The sequence below is a fragment of the Centroberyx gerrardi genome, chromosome 23 (assembly GCF_048128805.1).
Source record: "Centroberyx gerrardi isolate f3 chromosome 23, fCenGer3.hap1.cur.20231027, whole genome shotgun sequence".
Taxonomy (NCBI): Eukaryota; Metazoa; Chordata; class Actinopteri; order Beryciformes; family Berycidae; genus Centroberyx; species Centroberyx gerrardi.
In genome coordinates, this window is record NC_136019.1 from 14,949,487 (window position 1) to 14,970,271 (window position 20,785).

The 20,785-nt window shown below is 46.0% G+C and overlaps 2 protein-coding genes across 2 annotated transcripts in view; one reads left to right on the forward strand and one right to left on the reverse strand.

Moving 5' to 3' along the window:
- Positions 1-20,785, reverse strand: part of LOC139917252 (pyruvate carboxylase, mitochondrial-like) — a 281,612-nt gene that overhangs the window by 98,287 nt on the left and 162,540 nt on the right. The window lies entirely within an intron of this gene.
- Positions 13-19,836, forward strand: LOC139917251 (leucine-rich repeat and fibronectin type-III domain-containing protein 4). Its single transcript, XM_071906341.2, has 6 exons — positions 13-631; positions 753-915; positions 3,291-3,461; positions 5,135-5,296; positions 6,069-6,812; positions 18,519-19,836. Exons 1-6 carry the CDS (start codon positions 13-15, stop codon positions 19,834-19,836), a joined length of 3,177 nt encoding a protein of 1,058 aa, XP_071762442.2.

Here is a 20,785-nt window from a genome sequence, read left to right on the forward strand (position 1 = left end):
AGGCGTTCTACCATGCCTGTCCCCCCACCCCTCAATCCCCGCAGACAAAATCACCCATCCCGCACACACCTCCACCCCAAACAAAAGGCAGAACAGTCTCCCTTCCCCTCCCTCTTCCCTCCATCCAGCCTCTCTCTTCCTCTTCTTCCCCCTCTCCATATCTCCTCCATCTCCTCTTCAACCTCTTCCTCCTCCTCCTCCTCCTCCACTTCCACCCATCTAGTCCACTGCGGCTGCCCCAGGACTACGAAAAGAACGCTTCCCGACTCGGTCCCTTTCCCGGCTTTTCACTGGCTGACCCTGGTCACATGCTGCCTGCTGCCGTCTCTGATTGGAGCGGGGGAGACGTGGGGCGTGGTCTCCGCCTGTCCCTTCCACTGCGTCTGTCGAAACCTCTCGGAGTCACTCAGCACGCTCTGCGCCGACAAGGGCCTCCTGTTCGTCCCCCCGCACGTCGACCGGCGCACCGTCGAACTGCGGCTGGCCGACAACTTTATCACGGAAGTGGGCGGGATCGACTTTGTCAACATGAGCGGCTTGGTGGACCTGACCCTGTCGCGGAACACCATCCACCTGATTCGACCAATGGCCTTCGCTGATCTGGAGAGCTTGCGGTCGCTGCATCTGGATGGTGAGCCGCAGCAGTGATTTGTTCAGATTGATAATAAAATATGCAGCAATACGCAAAATAAGCAGCTTAGTGGTCAAGTAGCGTGGCAAGAAATGACAGCAGCTATTATTTGTGTGTCTAGGTAATCGCTTGACAACACTGGGACCCCGAGACCTCGCAGGACTGGTGAATCTACAACACCTGATCGTCAACAACAACCAGCTGGTCAAAGTCTCCGTCCAGGCCTTTGACGACTTCTTGGTTTCACTTGAGGACCTGGACATGTCCTACAACAACCTAAGAAGGTAACCGTTGACATTCCACTCGCCTCTATTCTGTTCAGCTTTTACTCTGCATTCCCTTGCTCTTCTCCGTTACAAAAACTACTCTGAACTGAACTGAACTGAATTCCAAGGCTCACTGGAGTGTCGTGTATGATCAAGAGTCTGCAAACACAGTGAAAAGAACCAGGCTCACACTGCTGAGACTAGGAGGTAGACTAAAAGCTCATGAAACTGAAAGAAAATTCATTTTAATGAGGCCCTAATTTCCTCTGTCCTTGATTTTCCTAAAAATGAATGTACACATGAGCTCACTGAATGGAGACATTTAAACATCTCTCTTCTATTCCTCTAGACTAAATAACTCAGAACAATGGTGATATTTTCTACCAATCCTCTATTCTCTCCACAGTGTCCCACTGCGTTGATGAATTCAGCAGCTTTTGGCTGTCAGTTCTGATTAAGATGTTTCATTTGTCTCCTCTACAGGAGCTCCCTGGCCTCTCTCCAACCTCCACCAAGACATAAGAAAAGTGTAAAGAGTTTTAATGATGCATACATTAACAACTGCTGTTTGTCTTCCGTTACGAGTTATCGAGGGGAGTCTGTGCAGAATGAGATGTTGTTCAAAGTGAGCCTGCATGACCTAGGACTGTTTCTTATCAGGGTCAAAAGGGCCTCAGCAGGCAATAGGTCATGGGACAAGTGTTTGATGAAACAGTTCTTTTTAGGCAGGGTGGAAGCTCATCCAGGTGGCTCAACCCACCTTGTTAATTTGATGGTGAAGGAAACTTGAGCAGAATTTGGTTCCTCCTGCATGTTGAATTTATTCATAAAGCACTTTAAGCAGTTGTATCTACAGTGCTTTACAGAGCATTTTTGATCATTCACATCTGATGGAACCACAAGTGAGGATACATAGGCAACTTTCTGGGGCAATGGAGATGTGCAACACAGCAAGGATGGGTATTTTTGAATAAAAGTGTAATGACAAACTATTGGTCATGACTTTTGGCACCCTTACCCGTCTTCATTGCCCAAATATGACACTTCTGTCATGTATCCAGGCTTTACATGATTGTGGACAAATAATTAATGGACCATATCAATGAGGCATCTTTGTATTACAACATCCCCCTCCAGCCTTCTGTTTGTCTCTCCCTCTCATCTAAACCAAGAACATAATTTAATAAATCATTAAGCCTTGTACCTCTCTCTCTATCACATCTATTGCGCAGACATGCTATAGACAAAGAAAGTGAACATCTGTTGTTGTTGTCTGTCGTAGCTGTCATTACTTTTCATTCTCTCTGACTTTCTCTCCTCTCTCTCATGAAGCGATTCAGAATATAGCAAGACTCCACAACCTGAACTTAGATGCACTAATAGACCATCAAGGTCATCATATACAGGCAATATTTTAAGTCCATTTATATGGCAAATTTGCAGTCTTGACAAAATCATACGGGTAGTATAGTGGGCTATAAGGTACAGCGATCTCAAAAACAGACTGGAAAATGTGTCAGTCGACTTAAAATGTTGCCTGAGGTCATTAAGTTTATTTATTTTTGCCAAATAAGATCTTAATTAACTTACTGATGTGTGATATTAAGACTAGTAGCAGGTTCTCCTCTGTATGTTCAGTACTGAGTGAACTTCAGTGCTTTGGAGATGAGCAAATTTATATCCTCCGCTAAACATACAATGTGCTAAAGCGAAAGCATGCACTGTGTTGAACTGAATAAATACAGAACGCAGAGATGAAACGACTACCAATCTCGGTGCATAACTCTCATTTTCTAAAAATAGTGTATTCCTTAACATTTATCCTCTTCTGCTGGTTCTCGCTATGGGCGATTTTGACTCATACCAATTTGTCTACAAAACTGTACTAAAAGGAATGCTTACAATGAGGAATACTAAATGACCGCAGCGACGGGCCACAGATGGGACTTGTGAAAACCCAGAGAAATAGGAGGATGAGGAAGAAAATGAGCATCTGCCGTTGTCGTTGCCTGTCATTGCTGTCACAATTAATTAGCCTTTGCTTTGTCCCGTTTTCTGCAGAGTAACAGAGGAAGCTGTTCGGAATATAGAGAGTGAACTTTGACCGTGACGTGACGGATCGTATAGTAGCGCAGGGGTACTGTACTTAGGTTAATTTCTTACATTAATCTCTTTTACTCAGGAGGGAGATTGATCATCACAGTGGGGAATCTGTGTTCACGGCTGTCAGCCCATTACTTCTAAGATATATCCTCTCATTTCTTCTCTCTCCCGCACCACAGCAGTCGAGAGTACATGGCCGGTCTGCTCGGTGTAAACAAAAACTATTACATGAAACGCCATGAAGCAAATCTCACATTAATGTCTTCACATCTCTTTATGTCTTGCTGCAGAGTGCCGTGGGAGTCCATTCAGAACATGGCCAGTCTCCACACGCTGAACCTGGACCATAACCTGATAGACCACATAGCAGAGGGGGTCTTTGGGGAGCTGTATAAGCTCGCCAGGCTGGATATGACCTCCAACAGGCTGCGGACTTTGCCCCCTGATCCCCTCTTTGCCAGGTAGGTCTCAGCCTTTGTCTTTGTCAACCTTGGCTTTTTGTTTTTCAAAAGCAGCTTAGTGGAAAGATACCATCCGTCCTTTTGAAAGCCAATACACAAATACCTGTATTATCTTAAAGCCATGCTATAGAGACAATATTGAGACAGTGTGCAATTAAGATAATTCCATAAAAGACAATGTGGATTATTATGAGGAAGAAAGATAATCCAAAATTACTATTAGCCATAATGGCTGACAAAATATCTCATTAATATTGCCCCTTTATCATGGCATTTATCTTGCTGCTTCCAAGCATGCCAAGGCCTTTCCTCTCCTGTTCTGTTGAGTTAAATTCCTCTTGTCTCGTTTTAGTTCACTTCTGTATTCCGTTGTCATATTGAAGTGAGGCTGCGGCTTGTTGCAGACAGCTATATGCAGTCCAACTCAAATTTTCAGTTGAATCTTAACGCTGCCATAAACAGCTTCTTAAGTCTGGCACGGCTGTTCTATCCTTTAGATTCCTTTCTTCATCTTCTCTTTTAATCTTGTTTTTCATTATACTCCATGCTGCATGCGCCATTGGAGAGCTTTACAAAACCCTGTCATTTGAAATTACCCACCTGTGCTTTTTATCTCTGTACGTAGCCATGGGAGAGCTCTATACAGCGGCCTCCAACTACCTCCCTCCCTCCCGTCTTTTATAGTTTTTTTATTTTTTCTTCTATATTTACTCGGTACCACCTGTTCCTCCTCGTTGCATTTGCTGCTTCATTGGAAGCCTGCTGTTATCAATGTACTATATATCAAATTATTCAACTTTTACCAAAGCCTGGCCAAAGAAATGTACAATACTTTTGTTACTTATAGCCCATTGTGTCATCTATACTGATTTTGATTCAGTTACCCATCCCTATTCCTGCTTCTACATTGCATTAAAATTATGTAAAACAAATAATCATGTAAACCTAATACCCATGTATTGAACCTACTTGTTTAACTGGACTCCTTTCAAATATTGAGAGCTTGCTGTAGAACAATTAACAAACAGGGTTTTTGAGGTAATCCTACTGGTACCATTATGCCAAGAAATATTTTACAATTTGTGAAAAAAATACCTCAAAAGAGAATCTGCTTATAAAGTAAGACCAACAGAGTATAGTTTTCCTCCATGTTTGCAAGTTATTACAATTTTTATTTTGCCCAAGCCTGATGCGAGATGCTCATAAGAGCACTTCTGTTGAGCATGGCTCCTGGGTAGGTTAACAGCCTGCTTTGGACCATCACTTGTTTCTCCCATTTTAAGCAGCAAGCTGTTATAAACTCATTGGTGCCAAGAACGCACTATTTTATAGCCAAGTTCTTTTGTCTCTTTTCTACTTCTCCTCTAATAGTGAAATAACATCAAAAACACAGTTTAAAATGTTTTAAAGGCATAACAAGTTGCACAGAAGGGGAAATGTGAAGTTGCAGCAATTCTGGAAAAGGCACAATCGTAAATAACAGGAAAAAAGGTTTCTTATATTTGACTTGGTTGGACAGTGTTCTTACATTGTTAATACTTGAAAACACTGAGCTAAAATAAACCTATTTTGCTTTACGATGGGGTAAGAAAGGCCCAAAAAGCTTATTTCCATCTACAAGTCAAACTGGTGTATATTCTGGATTGCATCTTCAACTCTTTTGTCGTCATCAGGTCCCAGACAGGCGCGATAAGCCCAACCCCCTACAATGCTGTCATAAGCCTGAACTTTGGGGGGAACCCGCTGCACTGCAACTGCGAGTTGCTATGGTTACGGCGGCTCATCCGTGGAGACGACATGGAGACCTGCGCCACGCCTCCTCACCTGGCTGGACGGTAAACATTGTTGATTGATCACTGGATACTGACTCACTCCTCACAAATGATGATTGTTGTCTGTCTAACCAATAATACTTTCTCATCCTAATCCTTTGACATCAAAAATGCCTCAGTGATTCAAAGAGAGAAAAAGAATAGATGAGAAAGAAATGACAGAGTAGATTATTTTCTTCCTAACTTCCGCTATTCCTGTCTCAGCAATGCAAAGTTATATGTGAAATGATACATTAAGTCTAATGTCTAATGGAATATCTTATACTATCCCTCTGGACTGTATGTGAGGTCCTGACCATGTGCGTCACTGTTCTGTGACACTCAGTAAGTGGTCGATATTCCTCTGCAACATCATCAAGACAAATCCCTGTACTTGACCAATGAAGTCATTCTGATCTCTCTGCCTCTCTTCCGTCTCCCTCCCTCCATCCCTCCACCTCTCTCACAGGTATTTCTGGTCAGTCCCTGTAGTGAAAAGTATCCAGTGAAAGCAAAGGACTGAGCAGGAAAATGAGCATCTGTTGTTGTCATCTGCCACTGCTGTCACCATTAATTAGTCTTTGCTTCATCCTGTTCTCTGCAGAGTAGCATGGGAAATTGTTCAGAATGTGGCGAGTTGCTGAACTTTGACGCTAACTTGATAGACGACAGCTCATGCATCTTTAGGTTCATTTATTACATTAATCTCTCTAATCCACGAGGGAGAGACGAAACGAGACACATTCCTGACCATGACCAAAAAAGTGATTCTGCTCTCCCTCCCTCTCTCTCCCAGGTATTTCTGGTCCATCCCTGAGGAGGAGTTCACGTGCGAGCCACCTCTCATCACCCGGCACACCCACAAGCTGTGGGTCCTGGAAGGCCAGCGAGCCACGCTAAAGTGCCGCTCCATCGGCGACCCCGAGCCAGTAGTCCACTGGGTTTCACCCGACGACCGCATCGTCGCCAACTCGTCCCGGACCAGCTCCTTCAGCAATGGGACCTTGGATATCTTGGTGACCGTTGCCCGGGATGACGGGGCATACACATGTATCGCGATAAACGCGGCGGGGGAAGCGACTGCCACGGTGGACCTGAAGATAATCCCACTGCCCCACCGGGGCGGAGGAGGCGGGAACACGGGGAGTAATAGCGGGAATACCAAGAACAATGGGAACGTGACCAATGGGATTTTACGGACCGATCCGGGCTCCTCGGATATCAGCACGGGGAAAAACGGAGGGATTAACAACGGGGGAGGACGCGTCGGAGAGGCGGAGGACGGCAGGAGAGGCGGAGGGGGGGACGACGAGGACGACAGCGGCAGGGCTTCGGAAGGGGAGAGGGCAGATGGAGGGAGCATGGAGGACGACGAGGGGGACGAGGAGGAGGAGGAGGAAGCGAGGATGGTGGGAGTACAGGGGATTACGTCGACCTCGGCTCAGGTCCGATGGGATTTAGGGCGTTTGTCTGGGGCTTACCTCGTCTGGATGTATCAGATACAGTACAACTGCACCGCCGATGAGACCCTCATCTACAGGTCAGCTCAACTTTTACTATACTTTACACACTCCTCACACACTCCTGCATTAGTACTACAGACACTGCTGAGAAGGCTTTTCTTGTATACTGCAGCACAAAACCTGCCTCTTCCAAACTTGTTACCTTATCAGGTTTGTTACACACTTGTCACTAGGTATCCGTTAGTGTCCTGCAGTGACGGCCCTTCTCCCACATGTAACCAGCAATCATTTTGTGACAGGCGCTGTCTCTTTTCCCCTCCTAAATGGTGGATCTCTCGTTTTTGGTACAACACTCCTCAAATATTTATCCATCACGGCATGAAACTACAGTTCTGCAACTGTTAACCTTGTACATGGACGGGGTGGATAGCTCAAGGGAAGGATGGATGGGGAGAGAGATGAAGGGATGGGGGGGACGGAGGTAGTTAATCATTTATCTCCATCACTGCATGACACCAACGCTCAACAGTTGGATAGCTGGTGCATATGGATGAGGGAGGGATGGAAGGACGTGTGGATGAAGGTTGGGGGATACAGGGGGGCGAGAAACTGTCTGGAAATGTGCGGCAGGGTGGCTTGAACGCTCGAACGCAGTGTGTCCATAGCAACATCTATTGACATAGCATGTGTCAGTATTAATGTGCCAGTTTGAAAAGTAATCCAAGATGTTTGCACGACATGTCCTTTTTAAATTGCAGTAACTAAACATTTAAGCCGGCAGTGAGCCACATCATTTCACATTTAAAATGAAACCTCCTCTCACTTCCATTTCCATGTTTACTTGCGAGGCTCTCACAGGCAGAAAAATAATCAAACATTTATACAGAATAGGGATTTGAGGTGTAGGGTGGCAACGTTATCCTTGTTAGCACCAATTATTTAAGAGACCCACCCCACCGTGTGCATTTTAGGGAAAATATGAGGTGAAAAACAAGTTTGCCTGCCACGAAAGCCTGGACAAAGTTGAACAACTTGCCCCACTGTTTCTATGCATCACTGTCAGACGGTACACATAGCTGTGGGCCCACTAAAAAGAGGGAAGGATGGATGGATGGATGTAGGGATAGATTGAGCTGAAAAGAGCAGAGAGAGGAACAAATCAAAGCAAAGCAGTCCAACAGCGTGTCTGTAACACCTTGTCATTTTACATGGAAAATGAGATTTCACAAATTTTACATTTTTTGCGTGTGTTCAGACAGCGAGGAATGAGTGATGAAACATTTATCCCCATCACTGTAAAGCCCAACTACTTAAGTATGAGTAGACGCAGAGAGAGAGAGAGAGAGAGCGATGGAGAGTTTGAAATGGAGAGGGGGAGGGAGAAAGAGGGCAATAGAGGAAAGAATGGGTGGATTGAGGGAGGATGGAGGGAGGGAGGAGAGGGAGAAAGGGGTGAAATGGGAAGATAGAGGTAAAAGTCCAGAGAGAGTGATGTAAGGATGAGGAACTTGTCCTTCGAAAACACGCCACAGTAGGTTTGAGTTCAAGCTACTTAGTATTACATGAATAATGCCATTTCCCATACATATGCATTCCTTGTTTGTTGGCTCTGAATTGACAAGTATGGGATGATAAAACATTTGTGTGTGTGGTTGTCACTACAGCGCAACAGTGGCTGGAACAGTAAGGGCGAGGATTGAAGGCATAGAGGGAGAGAGGGAGGTAGGAGGGGATAGAGGGCTAGCTGTTGTGGCATTATTCATGTGTTTGTTTCTGAATTCATTCTTAGTTGGTGCAGGGATTCAATGGTGTTAAGTTGTAAATAGTATTGAGAAGGTGTAGAGAGCTAATTATATCACAGGAGGAGGATAGCGAAGAAAGGGGGATGGGTGGATGAATGGAGGAACAGTTTGTGGGTATTGTCAGAAGGAAGGAAGGAAGGAAGGCAAAGCTGGATGGACGACAGAGGAAAGGAGGTAGAAGGAGGGATGGGAGAGGAAACAGAAATAGTTTGAGTGATGCACGGAGGCGGAGGGGATGGAGGAATTTTAAGATTGGAGCGAGGCCTTAGAGATTTCAAAGGAGGAAGAGAGGGATTGAGGGAAGGAGAGAAGATAGGAGTGGAAGTCTAGCTACCCACGTCGCCTTGGGAGAGACTGAGATAAAAGGAGGATGGGTGAAAGGAGAGAGACTGACAGGCAGTGAGGGGAAAGGAGAGAGATGGGCGGGGCAAATGGCCCTCAAGGAGAGAGCAAGGGAGCAAGGGTGAAGAGAGGGAGGAGAGGCATTTAAATCGACCACAGAGAGGAGATGTGAGTGTACACACCTTCAAATATACTCAAGTATGGAATCGGAGAGAGAGAGAAAGAGAGGGAGGAAGTACTTGGAAGGAGGTAAGTAATAGAGAGAAAGATGGAGACAGAAAGTTGGGGTAATAGAGAGAAAGAGAGAGAGATGTGCAGTAGTCCTTAAAGACTAAAGAAGAAGGGATAATGCGATGAGGGAGCAGGAGGAGGAGGAAAGGGAGGAGAGGTGGTTTAGCTAAAGCCCCGCAGAAAAGCACTTCACAGCCGGAGAGAGGGTCAGACGGATGAAAGGATGGAGGGAAAGAGAGAGGTGTCCCACTGAAACGCCAAACCGTAACAGACAAGCTGTACAGACTCTGCACAGTCCCATGACGCATCTGTAGCGATTACATGTAGAGAGCTAATTAATCATCAATTTATTTGAATGTGATCTCAGCTCTCTGGCTCCCTAGGTGATCAGCTGCCTTCATCTCTTCTATGGAGAATACGCTAATGATAGGCTAGCTGGCTTGCTAGCTAATGTTAGCAACTGAACATTAAGCAAACAGATCATACAGTAGCTTATTATATACAGTCTTATACAGTACATATACTGTATATATATTGTACTGTATATACTGCTATACACACATCACTGTATGGCAGCAGTCCATGCAAACTTATAGATGAAAAACACAAATTAAGTTCTCCCATCGTGTAATGTCATCAAAATGATGCACTGCATTATGAGATCAAAGCTATAGTGTGGAGATTTATAGACAAAAGTATAGATAGAAGTAAAATTTTCACAGCAATACAAGTTTTGCTTCATTTTATTAATTGCATACTGCTCAGAAAAGAACAGTGTTTGCAAAAAATTAACTTAAGTGTCACAGATCCAGTTGCCCTGGCTGAATTTGGTAAAAAAAAAGTGGAGGGAGAGGTAAACTGTCATCTCTGAGGGGACAAACTTTAAATAAAAAATAATGCAATGGCAGTGGGGATGGAGGAGCGCCACAACAAAATGCTGATATGGAGAGAGAGAGACACAGGCCGAGATAGGGGACAGAGAGAGGAGATAAACGAGAAAGACTGAGCCAAGGCGACCGGTGTCACAGGAGAGGAGAGGAAGCGATCCTCAGTTTGACTAAACCCCTCCAAAGAAACCGCACCGCAGAGGGAAGCCAAAAAACGAAATTAAAAAAAACAGAGGAAGGGGAAAACTGTCTCGAAGGACAGAGATAGATACAGTGGCTAGCTTAAAAAAAAAAGATATAGACGCTAACTGAATTAGAAAGGAGGGAGGGAGGGTGACAAAGGAGACAAGAAGTCAGACAGGAAAGGCTTTGCGGGAGGGAGGAAATTGGTCTCAGAGGAGAGATAGAGAGAAAACGGAGGGGGGCTGCATTCGAAACGAAACATACCACAATGCAGCAGGGGATTTCCACTATAGATTTCTATGATACCATCAACATGCCAGTGCCAACCGCAATATTATACCACCCAGCGAGAGGGAGGGAACAGGAATACGAGAGGGCGACCAGAGGGAGCCGGGGTTATACAATGAAAGACGGGCGAGGACGGAGAGAGAGATTTCATGTTTTTTATCTGCGATTTCTGTTCAGTTTTTTGTTGTTGTTTATTGTTGCCGCTGCCGTGTGTCTGCTTTAGCGGGAGGAGAAAACCCTTATCAACCCAGCTGAATTGAATTGAGGAGGAGGCGGCAGAGAGAGACAGAAAGAGGGGAAATTGAGAGGGCAGCCAGAACGAGAGAGGTCTGAAAGATCGAAGGCAAGGAAAGACAGAAAGTGTGAGAGATAGAGAGAGAGATAGAGATATATATAGAGAGAGAGAGAGAGACAGACAGAGAGTGAAAGCGCCTATGAGGAAAGAAACAAGCATCTAGTATCAGAGGGAAAAAAAAAAGGGGAGGAATGGATTGAGAGAGAGAGAGAGAGGGGGGAGAACAGATCGGGTAGCTGCCACATTTTATCTCCTTTAAAGGCCAGCCGCACGCTCAACAACACCAGCCACCATTTCAGCCCGGCTTGTCTAATTTTGACGGCGCGCGTGACAGTGCCAGGTGGGACGCCGGCCGGCCGGGCGGCCCGCTCGGGGGAACCGCTCACCCCGTCACCCTCAGCCGTCCTGACACAGTCACTAAGCCGCCCGGCCCCGGGCTTCGCCATAATGTCACAGCACTTTGATTTGATCGCAAGAAAATCTGCCTGATCCTCTAATGTGAGTTGGTGTTAAGATATTCTGAGAAGCACAGCAATAGAATAACCAGGGATTTGCTAAGCCTGCTGCTTGAATGTGAGCCACTACCGAGTTGTCATTTCTTTTGAGCCCTCGTTGGTGTTAAAAATGTTGAATTTTGGACATTTTCTGCATACGTTTCCATACGGGTCCATGTGGGTATGAATTGAAGAGTTAATTTGTAAAACGGTACAGTATCCATGCTGTAATTAATGTTAAAGTTAAAGTTCATTATTCAACCTCTCTGAAATATAGAGGATCCAGTCAGTCACCTAATAATCTGTAAATTGCAGCACCATAATTTGTTTCGATTTTTGATCATTTTCTTTTTTTTTTTATGGCGTCTATCAGTTTTGAATGAAAGTTTCCAACAGCTTATGCATCACTGATGGAGCTCAGGGGGCACCACTTATGTTACTTGTACCTTTTAGAGCTAAAATGCTCCTCTTGGGTACCAAATTTTCTTCTAAGCTTGCAGGCAGGAGAGTCAGTGTTTTGACAATTTTCACAATTTTGCCCAAATCCCAACGGGACGGCCTTCCCACTGGGCACTAAAAGTGCCAGGTTTGGCACCAACTTTGATGGGCAAAGAAAGAATCACGCAGAGAGAGAAAGAGGAGAGGGAGAGAATCAAACAGAGTTTAAGAAATAATGAGAGGAAGGTAGAAAGAGAGGAGGGGGGACGGAGTTAAAAAGGACAGGGTGAGACGTTGACAGCCACAGGGCAGGAACACAGTGACAGCCAGACAGACGAGAGCAGAGGGAAAAAAGTCTCAAAAGGAGAAGGAAATGAAAAGATTAAAAAGAGGGAAAAATGGAAAATTAGGTGCACGGCGATACCACTCATTCGCTGCGGAGAATGACTCAGAATACTAAACTTTAATAGCTGATAAGGAGTACTCATCTGACTCATTATATGTATTGAATATGGACATTTGCTTGGCGTCATTATAATGGGGATATAATCCTTTTCCCTCCATTGGAGCAATCAAACATCCTTCTATATGTGAGAGAGGAAGAAAATCAAGTGGCTTTGCTTTGATTTCTGATGTGTTACACATGTCTATCATATGTTAGTACTGGGGAAACTGATACCAACATCCTATTTTAGCCTGGTATCCAACATCAGTATAGGTGCATCCCTCCAGGCAAGGACAGATAAGCATGTAGGGAGAGATATACCGGTGTGACAGGGAAGAAACCGGCAGGAATAGAGATGGGGTAGGAAAGGAGGAAGAAAGGAAACAAGGAAGGAAGGAGAGGGAGTGAGGGACAGAGGAAAGGGGGTTGACAGTTGCACTCCAGGGGAAAACGTAATGAGGTCTTAAACTACTTTGTCAATACACTTGTCAACTCGCATCAGCGCGATGGAGAGTGGGAGGTAGAGAGAGAGAGGGGGTCAGCACTCAATACATATGTCACCTTATATTATACAGTAGGGTCAGAGGAAGGCAGAACGAGAGAGAGGGGCCGATACTTTCAGATGCATGTGCTGCCTTTTATCGGAGGGTCAGAGTAAGATGAAGAGAAAAAGTGAAGAAGCAAAGAGACAAGGAGAAAAGGTGAGAGGGCGGGATGAAGATGAAATGACGGAGGCAACAGATGAATACTGGAGGATTGGAGAGGAGACAGGAGGTTATCAAAAGAGGGAGAGGAAATGAGAGGCAGAGCAGGACCGGGAACGAGATGGTAAGCAAAAATCGGGGCAAACGAGGGAGAGCGGAATGAGGGGGGGGGGGATAGATTAAGGAAAAGCAGAAAGACGGAGGGGAGGGATGAAACAAAATCCAGAGGGAAGAAAAAGAGATTGACAGACAGACAGATCAAGGAAAACAGAAGGAGAGATCAGACAAAAATCAAGGGAGACAGCCAACGAGACAGTAAACAGACCGACGGATCAAGACCAAAAACGGAGTGGAGGGTAAACGAACAAAAGACATGACATGGAGAGAAAGGAAACGAGGGCAGTATAGATGTCAGCCCGAAGAGGAGATAATTGCCTTGTTGTTCCTCCTCTCTCGCTCTCTCTCTATCTCTTTCTCTCTCTCTCTCATCTCTTTCTCTCTCCCTCCTATCCCGTTTTCTCTCTGTGCCCCATCTTGTTTGGTGTCAGATCATCAGACCAGGAAAAGCCGGGAGAGAATGAGACGAGGACAGAGAGAGAGAGAGAAATGAGACAGAAAGAGGGGAAGGGAGGGATGAGGAAAAGGGGACAATCACTCTTTCCATCTTTCTTTTCCTCTCTCTCTCTCTCTCTCTCTCTCTCTCTCTCGGGTACTAATAATTACTCGTTTCTGTGTCACCAGCTTCAACAAAGCACTCCCTTGTCTCTTTCACTTTTGCCCTGCAACTGTGTGTGTGTGTGTGTGTGTGTGTGTGTGTGTCCTTGCAGGATTGAACCATAATTAGAAGCACTGAGACAGACAGACACACACATTTCCAGTTGGTATGATAGGTGAGGGAGCACTTTGGCCGTCTCTTCAAATGTCAGGATGGAAATGAGAACCACACACACACACACACACACACACACACCATTACATGGATACAGTTATATATGCACATTCATACATGGCGCTATGCTACAGCACACTTTATATTCATGAACATACATTGTCTCAGAGGCGCAGGAGTGCTAAGGATTTAGGCGAATGTCATTCCGTGTGTTTCCCGGACACGCAGACCCTCATATTTGCATGTAAAGGCGGCAACGGACACATAAATACGGTTAAAAATGCATAATGCGGTGAATGGTGGGGAATTAGCATATCAAAGATGCATGCGTCCGGTCACCCATGTATATTTCAGTGAGTTTGCCTATTTCTGTCGTCACCGGCGAGGCAAAAACAACAAGAGTGGTGATTCACGAGCGCACGAGGGAGGGAGGGGCGGCGGCGCGGAGGAGAGGGAGATGGTATAGAGAGAGGGAGGTGGGGGGGGGGGGGGGGAAATAAGGCTGGGAGAGAGAGAAGAGAGGAGGAAGAGAGGGAGGACAAGAAATAAAAGAAGAGGGGGGAGTAGAGAGGAGAGGAGGAGGGAGAGCGCGATGAGGAGGGAAGAGCAAAGCAGACTGGAGAGAAAATGATAAGATGGGAGGAGAGGAGGGGGAGAAAAGATGGAGGGAATGAGAGGAGAGAGGAGAGGAGAGTGACCTTGGATGCTAAATCACGGTATACAGTTATAGCTGCGGCTAATAGAGACACAGTACAATGACTGTACAGAGGAAAGAGGCTGGGAGACCAGGGAGCGCCCAGTGAGAATTACTGAAGGATTTGTGGCGAACAGAGCTGATTGGGTGCGTGCAGGAAATACATGGGAGGTAAGAGAAGTAGAGCAAGAGACAAAGAGAAAGAAGAGATATGCAGAGAGAAAGATAACAGATGAATAAAAAATGCAAGTCGAGTGGAAAAAGATGCCAACAAAGAGGTTGAACACGGGGTAAAAAAAAAATAAAAAGTGTACTGTGGCAGATTTGGAGAAAGGGGGATGGAGAAAGAGAAAGGATGGTCGATTACGGAGCAATGAAAAGGGCAGAGGATAGAGGGATGGAGAGATAAGAGTGAGTGAGAGATCAGCGGAAAAGAGGGAAATCCGCTCATAAAAGACGGATGGAAGGAAGAATGAGGAGGATGGATCAAGGGAGGGAGGATCGAAAAAGCGCTGAAAGGAAGGATAGAGGGAAGGATGGAGGGATAGAGTGAATAAAGCAAGGGGTATTGAATGGCAGGATTAGAAAAATGACTCAAGGCCTCACTCAGCGTGTGAGTCTGTGTGTGTGTGTGTGTGTGTGGCACGGTGACACAATAGAGTACTGATTGAATAGTCCCAAGTCTTCAAAATGCTGTGTCCCAGTTTATGATATACCACATTATTACAGAATGAAAACAGCATTCAGCGCATAGTCTTTTTAAATTCATGAACACACACATTCACATGGCACAGCATAATTCATGATATAACCATGTATGATATCAGGAGAGAGGGAATGGAATAGGATTCAATGTCTAAAAACATTAGTTGTACTTGACTGCTTTGGCGACATGGTTTCTTTTTCCAACATCCATTCCAATAAAGCACGCTGAATCGGCAACATTAATCAATTTGAGAGTGAGTGAGGGGGGGGGGGAAAGAAGGGCAAAAGCAAAGACACGGGACAGCGAGCAAAAGAGAAGGGCGAGCGCGAACATGACGGAGGGCGAATCAAAGCGAGAGAAACCCCGTTTTAAATCTAACCTTTCTGTTACAGAGAACCAGCTTCCTAGGCGAGTACACCGGCTCCCCACAGTGATGGTCAAGTCTCTGCCTCGCGGGATCTATCAATTATACATAGACACATCAAGGCCCTGGATGAACTGATACAGCTATAATATTTCTCTGCGCCTTTTATAAGGCTGTAATGTGACCGAGGCTTTTTATTCGGAAACAGAGCGCGGATAGGGCCCGGCGTGGCGGGTGCCACTTACTGCATATTTCATGCGGGGAAATGTGATTGAAAACCCACCGTCTTTACTACTGGACTTTAAAAAAAAGGGGCATTTCTCCAGTGACACATCTGGTCTGGTTTTATGCAAACCCCGCAGTGGAATTGATTCCCCGAGACAGACTTTCATTTCAGTTTTTCATCCCCGAGATATTTGGATGTAACGCTTTGTTTTGATTTCGACTGATAAAATGCCGTACGCATTGCTCTACTTGAAACCTATATTTTCCCACTTTTTTCCCAATTTTGCTATTGCTCTGTGAAATATTTTCAATTTCCATCGTTCCACAGAGCTGCCTTTGACACCATATGAAATAAGTGTCCTCTGAATGAGAACATCAGTTGATGGACACATTCAAACTCTCAATAACTCTCAAATCGAATACACAAGACATTTTTTTTATTGTTATTGTTTATTGTTCCTTTAAGGATTTAGCTTCCATCTGAAACTATTTACAGAATTATGATGGATAATTAGGACGTTTCCTTGCGCATGATGGCAATCAGCTTCATTACCCTCTCTTAAGCACACTCTCTTCTTCTACTGCTGCATTGTTGCACTGTATTATTGTTTCATTGTGCACTTGTGTAAAGTAAAATGACAAAGCTGAGTTGAATTCAATACACCTCGGATGACTGCTATGGAATGTGAGTGTTGTCATGAAGACTTGCTTCATGTGTGGATATTACATGAGACTTTGAGACGCTTTCACCAGAAGTGCTGTTGTACTGTTGAGCCAAATAATGAGCCTTTGCCATGGTAACGCACCTACTCCGGCACTGAGAAGTGTGTTAATTGGTGATTTTGTGACAACGTTTGGAAAATGGCGGCCTAACGACCACTGGATAATGCTGAATTTAATGAAAATGCCTGCTATGTCCATTCAGATTATATTTGGACTGGTATTGTCAGATGTTCATATGGCATTGCTCTGTCATGTCATTGTTACATTGTAATTCATTATGAAATCACTCTGAGCATGTGTCAGCAATTAAAAGTCCTGTTAAATAGCTATGTGCCAGTGCTGCTACTCAAATCACTCATGGTGTTTTGCTGCATCATGTCTTAATGAATTAAGAAACAGCCTAGAAACCAGTGTAGCCGGTTTCACAGCATGCTGATCTGTACGACAACTTTTTTACTGTACGATGTACAACATGGGCAATAGTGAATTAAAGCTGCACAACTGCTCCGCTATTGAGAACAATCATTCAGAAAATTCTAATTTTGTTGAAAAGGCATGAGGGATAACAGTGAGCAATATAGCTATTAAGATGCACTTTACAACACTGGGAAAGAATAGAATAGAAAATAATAGAATGGGCTTCTATGATGACTCCCACTGTATTTTAACTTAGCTTATTTGATGATCTCTAAAACACGGTAACAATAACATTCAACTCTAAATTATCAATGAAAACACAACAAGTAGGCTAAGTTCTTGTCTAATATGAATGGATGATAGATGGATGAAAGTTAGGGGCCTTATACAGCGGCTCCCCCTGGTATCTGAGTCACACTGGATGGCATTTTGAGAATGTGGCTCAAGTCTGAGGGGAGCTGGAATGGTTCGGGAGAGAGAGGAGGGGAGAGGAGAGAGAGCAAGAGAAGAAGAGAGGACAGGACTAGATATATAAAGAGCACAGTCTGTTGTCCAATACAAATAAGCCCTTTGATGTAGCATGAAAAGGCAAAGAGAGAGAGAGAGAGGGAGATAGAAAGAGAAAGAAAAAAGAGATCACTAACAAAATATTCATGCTGGCAAACACAAATACACAAACACACACTTGCCCACAGAGGGTGTGACAGCAGAGGGCAAAGTCAGACCCATCAGCGACAGACACTCGAGCTGTGCTACAGTCACCCACACACACACTTTACTCTAGTATGACACACGCACGCCGACAAGCAAACACACACACTGTTCTACTCCAGTATGCCACGCACAAACACAAGCGTACACACACACAAACTCTTAACTCTACCATGATGCACACACACACACTTATGCAAAGCCTCTGCTCCTCCGTACTTCATCACCGCCTCTCTTCATTTCTTTTTTCTCTTTGTCTCTCCGTCGTTCACCTCTCCCCCATTCGTTAGTTCTAGCGGCTGCTGGTACACTTAAAATGAGGACACATCCAAAGCACTTCTCTCGTCATTATCCCACGCAAGCACTCGCGCATTACAGACGCACGCGGCAACACATTTGCAGACAAAAGACACTAAAAACACACCCACGTTTGTATTGTACACTTCTGAGGACAATCCATTGACTTATATTCAGCCCCCGACCCCTTCTCCAAACTGCAGAAAGTGTAATTCTAGCCCTGATGGTTAAATCTAAAATGGCCTCTTTTCAATGTGAGGTCCCACAAAATGGCTAGACATTTGGTTCTGACAAGGATACAAGTACAAGCCCGCACACACACACACAGCACACTTGCACTCCAAATGAGCGGACAGAGAGCTCTCTTTTCATGTTCCCTCGGCTCGCTCTCCATCAATAGCCTCATTTTCCCTCTCTTCCCCTACGGCAGCATTCACCCGTTCCTCTCCCGCATCGTTTCTATCCATCCTTTCACCCCTCCTTCCCTCAGCCTCACTCAAAATCTCTCCCTTGTTTCGTTTTGCCAGCCTTCATGTTACTGCTGATACTTCAACTGATGAACACCGATTCACTACATCCCAGGCATCGCATACTTGTTTATTTGACTGACCTCTACCTTTCTCTCTCTCTCTCTCTCTCCCTCTTCAGAATCCTACCATCCACCAGCGACCGATTCCTGTTGAAGAACTTGGTTTCGGGGGTGGACTACAACCTGTGCGTGCTGGCCATCTTTGATGACACAATCACGTCACTAGCGGCGACAAAAGTCCTGGGCTGCACCACGTTCGCCACCAAGGACGTCTACCCAGCGTGCCGCTCTCTCCAGGCCCACTTCCTGGGCGGTACCCTGACCATACTAGTTGGCGGCGTGGTCGTGGTCACCCTGCTGGTGTTCACCGTGGCGCTCATGGTGCGTCATCGGGTCTGTAACCACGGCGACCATCTTATATGTCATGACAGCAGCAGCGAGGCGGGCGGCGGGGTTTGCTGCCAGGGAGGAGGTGTCGGGGGCGGGGACAAAGGGGGAAACAGCAGCGGGATCTACCAATCGAATGGCTCCGGGGACATGATGATGGTGGTCCTGCCCAATGGCCTGCCATCCAAGAGGGGAGGGGAGAAGGAGAAGGAGAAGGAGGCGGCCGACTCTGCTTCCCCTCTGCCCCCGAAACTCCCTCCAAAGCCCCGGCCCAAGCCCAAAGTCAACCTGGAGCAGTTTCTGTCGGCCGGGGGCGTGGTTTCCACGACAACGGGGGCAAGTGGGGAGATGGCTTTGGTGGTGAGACAGAGAAAGCTGGAGAGGGCTCCTCCATACACCCTCGAAAGTGACAGAACCCCCCTCTACTACTCCCCCTCCCCTCCCTCCACCCTCCCCCGTCAATCCCGCTGCAGGGACCGCCCCAAGCCCCGCCTGGAGCGAGAACTGACCAATCGCGCCAGTTTCTCCCTGGCCGCGCCCCTGAGAGACTCCGAGCTCCTGGATTGGAGAATCACTGCCCGGGGCAGGGACAAATGGAACTCCTCGCAGGCCTATCAGAGTCCTGTATCCCCTCTAAGTCCCGCCGCCGGGAGGATTAGCAAACGGCGGCATTCGCTGGACATGGGTTCCTCTGTCGCGTTGGCGACCGACGCCGCGGCGACCGTCGCCAAACGCTACGGCGCCGTTAGCTACGCCAAGCGGCTGAGTGTCATCTGGACGAGGCGGAGCCAGTCGCTGCACGGGATGCTGGTGCAGTGCGCCTCCACGGCGAGCACGACTTCCTCGATGACCAGCGACGAGGGCGGAAGCGGCGGGGATTTCGGGCCGCGGTGCGAGTTCCAACGGGGATACATTCACGCTTATAACACCACTAACTCCAACTCCAACACTGGGATCATTGTTGGGAAAGGGAGCAGTGGAAAAGACAGGGGGAGGGAGAAAGGGAAGGAGGGCAGGAGTGCCGAAGAGCTGGAGGAAAGTGTTGTGTAGAGTGGAGGAGAGATGGAACGCAAAAGGAGAAAAAAAGCTTGAGAATGATAAAGGATTCTCTGAAAGGACAGTCTGAATAGGATCTTGATTCGAAGAGGGCGACGAGGTTGAGCTGAGAGGAGAAATTGAGGGAGAGATGAAGCGATCGGGGGTGAGGGAGGGAAGGTTGTGAGTTCAGAGCGAGGGGGAAGAGTAAAATTGACAATTGAGTCTCGCTTGTGCGGCTCCTTGATTTTCCCTGGGAGAAGGCGAGAAAAAAATGGAGAGCAGAAGAGAAAGTGTGCCTGGGAGGGCGGTGAAGATTTTCAAGACGCTCTTTATAGTTGACCTGAAGGGAGAAGGGTATAAAAAAAAAAAAAGCGGAGGGAGAGAGATGAGACGGAGAAAAGGGGGAGAGAGGGCGAAACTAACGAGAGACAGTTTTAAAATGTTCTTTAAATACTCAGAAGGCTGAGCTCACGCCGAGGCACAATAAAATCTGGAGCTGCAGTTTCAGTTGTTGAGAGGAACAGAGAGACAAATAAAAAGTAAGAAAAGACAAAGTGAAGAAAAGAGAGAAGAGACGCAGCAACATAAAGAGGAGACGATGTATGAAAAGACATAGTATGAGCGATATATACAGAGAGAGAGTGAAAAAGATGTAATCAAAGAGAGGACAACATCAATAGAGCGATAGAACAAAGCAAAGGTTAGACAGCAGAGAGACAGAGAGTGTGAGCTCAGCGTGGATCTCAGTAAAGCCTATACACTAATAGAACCAGACTTTCGCTAACACTCTCCAACTCTCCAGAGCCCCCAGCCCCCAAAACAACACGGGGGTTTACGCCGGATCAAAACAAACAACACCACCAATAATACTGGCAAAAGCCTCTTCTCCGACGAAACCGTAACAACAGAAAAGAAAAGATTTGGACGACATATTTCTGTTTTTGTTGGGGTTTTTTTGTCT

Excerpts from the sequence above, each read along its gene's own strand:
- LOC139917251 (XM_071906341.2), top strand. The coding sequence starts at position 13 with ATGCCTGTCCCCCCACCCCTCAATCCCCGCAGACAAAATCACCCATCC. Across the intron at positions 632-752 it reads GCGGTCGCTGCATCTGGATG|GTAATCGCTTGACAACACTG; the intron begins GTGAGCCGCAGC and ends TTGTGTGTCTAG. Across the intron at positions 5,297-6,068 it reads CCTCCTCACCTGGCTGGACG|GTATTTCTGGTCCATCCCTG; the intron begins GTAAACATTGTT and ends TCTCTCTCCCAG.